General features: G+C 47.7%; 1 protein-coding gene across 1 annotated transcript in view; it reads right to left on the bottom strand.

The window, feature by feature from the left end:
* LOC106902074 (ubiquitin carboxyl-terminal hydrolase CYLD-like) overlaps positions 1-4,952 on the bottom strand; it is a 17,468-nt gene that overhangs the window by 11,250 nt on the left and 1,266 nt on the right. Inside the window, exons 2-7 of the mRNA XM_014965248.1 lie at positions 4,590-4,871; positions 4,282-4,351; positions 3,118-3,338; positions 2,549-2,702; positions 838-976; positions 76-186 (exon numbers count right to left, since the gene is read on the bottom strand). Coding sequence (XP_014820734.1) covers positions 76-186; positions 838-976; positions 2,549-2,702; positions 3,118-3,338; positions 4,282-4,351; positions 4,590-4,871 — 977 coding nt within the window. The remainder of the gene's footprint in view (positions 1-75; positions 187-837; positions 977-2,548; positions 2,703-3,117; positions 3,339-4,281; positions 4,352-4,589; positions 4,872-4,952) is intronic.

The raw sequence follows: 4,952 nt of genomic DNA, 5'->3' as shown, positions 1-4,952 counted from the left end.
GGTTGGACAAGATGATCTTTAAGGTCCCTTCCAACCTAGAAGATTCTGTGATTCTATGATTCCCACGTTACTTACTTTCGAAGGGGATTAACGATCTCATCCCGCAGGATGCTCTGGACGTTCCTGTCACACAGTGGGAAGGGCTTGAAGAGCATGGAGTCCAGCACGGACGTACAGGAGAAGAGGCTGTGAAAAGAGAAGGATGGGTGTAAGTCCGATGGGTTTGCAGCAACAGTTAGAACCCAACCCTTTGTGCCTGGTGACAGTCAGTGGCTTTTATTTTCAAGAGTCCATGCGTGCAATTACAGCAAGGTGAGGGACAGCGTGTCTCTGCAGTGAGATAAATCACACCTGGTTTAACGAGCACGGAATAAGCAAGGAAACAGCTCAGAGAGAATAAAATCTCGTACTTTGCAGCCCAAACTGCTCATGGGGGGGCACCACTGAGTCTTTTTCCTCTCCAAACTGAGCTGCAGAGTGAAGCTGGGACCTCCTGGGGCGGTTTCTTTGAAACGTTTCCAGCCATTACCTCCGGTGACAGAGTCAGCACCGTCCGAGTCCGGAGAACTACGATCTCTCACCGCCCTGCACGACAGACACACGGGTACCTCAGGTCCTCACGAGGGGTATTGCAGGGCCTGAGAACCCACCAGATTTGGAAGGAGATGAAAAAGCAGCAAACATCGAGGCTGCATCTCCACAGAGCTATAGGTCCACTCTATATTGGCTAAATTCCCAGCCACCTTGGAAGCCTGGGGAAATGCTGAAGTTTAGGGCTTTGCCCAATTAAAAAAAAACACCATTTCATGAAATGGCACCACCCAAGCAGGTCCTTACCTGAAGAGAGCTGTGTCCATGTAGCAGGAATTACAGTGGCCTTGGATTCCCTTCATCCTCCCTCGCAGGACACGCACCGCTGCCTCGTTCCTGAGGGGAGGAACACTCTCTGGAACCTGTGGAAGAACTTCTTGATCTCCTGCAAAAGAAAGATCAGAAGGAACTCCTTTTAGTTTCCTACCTCGTCTGGGTCAGATCCACCTTCCCCTGATGTCCCAGGGGTCAGCACCACGCTCTTCTGTGATGGTCCTGCTGGGACTCAACCACCCTGGGGTGAAGATTTGTCTCTTTAGTAATTCATCTACTGGAAATAGAGACAAAACCATCTCTTCTTCACCAGAGACATGCCCTAGGAATCCACACCACCTCTGCCATCGTTATGCCAGGTATAATGAAGACAAAAGAGCTACAAACGAGCTGTGCTGTGTTATATGCAAGCTTGGGATGTCCCTGTTAGAAGACCTGATGGTAGCGAGGGGACAAACAGGCAACTGTGCTTTAAAAGCCTCATCCCACTGGCCTGTCATCTCCTGAAGCTTTAAAGGTGGCTTTCTCAGTCTGGTCTTTCCTGGTTTCTTCAGCATCCTCGCCTTGTAATTCAAACCCCTCTCTTTAGCATGTCCTTAAGATGTTCTTCCTTGTCCCTACCCCCAGTTTTTGGCCAGTCCTGCCATGAATCCTCTCTTCTCGTTTAGAGTTTCTAAATGGTTAGTTCACTCAAGATGTTCTTCCTTGTCCCTACCCCCAGTTTTTGGCCAGTCCTGCCATGAATCCTTTCTTCTCGTTTACAGCGATCTCGTTTAGAGTTTCCAAATGGCCAGTTCTCACTGTCTTCTCTGCTCTGGAGGAAATTCTTCCTGTTCATATGAAAATACTGCCCTGCTTTCCCCCACATCTTCCTGTGAACGTCTTACCATCACATCAAGCCCTACATTAAAATTGATTTAATCCTCTCCCTCTTTCCAAGCTCCCTCTGATTTTTCAATCCCCAGGTGTGACACCATTATGACCTGACATCTTGGCCATGGTTACCCACCCCAATTCTTTACATTTAACAACCAGTAGCAGGGCCAGGGCCTAGAGTTAAAACACTTCTTTATATCCAGGTCTCCATTATACAAGACCTTTTCTTCTGCCCTGAAAACCACAGGCCTTGAAAACCTTGGAAGGCGGGCTCATGTCAACCTCATGAAGTTCAACCAGGCCAAGTACAAGGGGTAATGGTTTTAAACTGGAAGAGGGGAGATTTAGATTAGATACTAGAAAGAAATTCTTTGCTGTGAGGGTGGTGAGACACTGGAACAGATTGCCCAGGGAAGCTGTGGATGCCCCATCCCTGGAGGGGTTCAAGGCCAGGCTGGATGGGGCTTTGAGCAACCTGGTCTGGTGGGAGGTGTCCCTGCCCAGGGCAGGGGGGTTGGAACTAGGTGATCTTTAAGGTCCCTTCCAACCCAAACCAATCTATGATTCTATGATTCTGTATTCAATGCCATAATCTACGTTATCCCTGTAATGAATCACTTCCTATCTCCCATATTTGTGGAGCGTTCCCTATAAACACCACCGTGGCAACCACAGCATCCTTAAAACTGACAACTTTTGGAACACCCGAAGAAAATGAAGAATATTAAACTGCTGATGAAGAAACTACACATGAGACTTCACCGTAGCGTGTCTGGTCCCACGTCTCCCCTCTCCCCCAAGAACTCACGATAATCCAGGAGGCTCAGGTCGCTGCTGCGCGAACACTGGAAGCGGACGTCGGGCTGGCAGGACTGCAGCTTCACGAAGAGGCCGCGCTTCGGGGCGCAGTGGAAGTAGTATTTGCCCAGCCATTCCCCAGCAGTGACCCCTTTATCTTCATCCTGGGAAAAGAACATCAAGGAATAACACAAGTGCAAGTTTTCCATGAATGTGGAGCCATCCCCCATACGGCTGCGTAATATCTTAAGAGCTGTGCACAAATTTGGTCCTGTTTTGTTGACTGTTTTCATTTATTCTGGTTATATTTGGAACCTATTGATGCCTCCTGTAGGATTTGTGATTATTCCATCCCACATTCCAATAACTTTGTCCTCGGAGAGCAAACCAACCCTCTAATCGTTCCGTAAGTTGCTCCCCAACCTAAGGGAGGGCACAATTGTGTGCTTGCCCTCACAGTTCACACTCTTGACACGTCACCGACCCCACCCTCGAGCTGAAGGTCTTAAAAGAGAAGACCAACCAAGACCTGCCCATTATGATAGAAAATCTCACAGCAGGAAATGTTTTGCTCCTTACCAGTTCGACTCCTGCCATTTTGTGCTTAATTTGAGGCAGGTAACCCAACCAGCGGATGATTCCTGAAACTTGATTTCCCTTGTCCAAGGTGATCTGGACCATAGAGTTGACCTCCAGGGATGAATTCCCACCTTCACACTCCTCACTGCTCTCGTTGCTCTCTCGTTTCATTTGGTTTGGGCATCCCAAGCCCATGTCAGACTCAAAGGGTGAATATAAACCTGGTGGGCGACAGAAAACATCAAGTGAGGGTGGAAGTCAACACCTAACGATGGACATTTCTGGATGTCATCTAATTGCAGGTCTATTGAGCAACCTGGTCTAGTGGGAGTCATCCCTGCCCATGGCAGGTGGGTTGGAATGAGATGATTTTTAAGGTCCCTTCCAACCAAACCATTCTATCACTAAGGTCCCTTCCAAACCAAACCATTCTATCACCTGTAGGATTCCATGATTTTGAAATTATAGACCACACGGACAAGCACGGACCCGAGCACCAGAGCCACAAGGTGTAATTCCCAGTGATATGGCCAAGCTGGTCTAACAGGCTGAGAGGGCATGATCCTGCTCCTTGTTTCCCTGCTGGCCTTAGGGCTAATCCAGCCCTTCACAGAGCCATTTTGGACTATTGAAATGGCAGCAGGAGCATTATTTCCAAACTATTTCTCTGCTTTCACTGAGATGAATCAAATCAAGGGAAGAGTCAAATGATGGCTCCCCTTGGGCTGGGCCCTGACAGATGCACGGCGTCTTTTGATAGCAACAGAGGAGATTCCATGAATCTCTTGTCTTGTCCAATGACTCACACCATTGCCGCTGGCATCTGTGCCTTTCCCAGTTTGTCTGGCGTCAGGATGAAGCTCCTGCTCCACCTCCTACAGATAAATTAAAGCCTCGTTAACCAGCAGTGCCTTCTCCCCTAGGAAATACTTCTGAATCGCAATCAGACTCTCTTTCCTTCTTCCTGATCAATGGGGAGACTCAGCTTCAGTCACATCACGCAAAGAATTTCACCCAGAGCTTGAGACTTTTTCACAGACCTTCTCTGCCTCCTGATCAACTAAGTTGGGACTAAGTGAAGCTTTTGTTGGACTTTCAGCTCATCAGTACCCTCCAGAGAAGAAAGAAATGCTCAATCCCCAGGAACGTCTGATGACAACCTACTTTGCAAGCTTTCCTTCACAACGGAGTCCATGGGGATTTCTCTGAAAAAGTCAGTTGTTCCTTCTTCTTCCTGAAAGAAGAGAGAAAAAAAAAACACTAATCTATGAGTTAAATGCTTTATCAGACATAGGATATTCCTGGAATATGAACCAATTTTTCCAAACAGGCCTGGAAAATTCACATGTAACCTCATGACCCTTTTAGACATTCCTTCCACTTCTCTTTAACGTCCCACCAGAACATTTTTTTTTAATAAAAAAAAAAAAGATCCCCTAAAACCCAAGAAAAAACAGCAAGAATGATCTTACCGGACAAACTTTAACGAACCATTGGGTTCCTTCCCTGTACACCGCCATCGCTATCCCTTTGGTGAGGACCTCATCCACGTAGAAGCTCACTGCATCTCCCACTTTCACGGGAACCCCCTCCTCCGTGTCCACTTTTGGCTTCTGTTTCCCATAGTCGTCGTCCGGTGGGGGAGTAAACTGGACTCTGCTAAAAGGCAGGAAGATCCCGCAGTTCCTCTTGCACTTGAAATACTCGGTGCCGTTATAAGAGCCATCGCTGCACCCTCTGTTTTCACCCTCACCCTGAAAACACACCAGAAAAAAGCACGTCACATAGAATCATAGAATCATAGAATTGCCCAGGCCGGAAGGGACCTCCAAAGG

This window comes from Calidris pugnax, unplaced genomic scaffold (assembly GCF_001431845.1).
Source record: "Calidris pugnax isolate Ruff unplaced genomic scaffold, ASM143184v1 scaffold41, whole genome shotgun sequence".
Taxonomy (NCBI): Eukaryota; Metazoa; Chordata; class Aves; order Charadriiformes; family Scolopacidae; genus Calidris; species Calidris pugnax.
The sequence above is the reverse complement of the archived record's forward strand: the minus strand, read 5'-3'. Positions and strand labels throughout refer to the sequence as shown.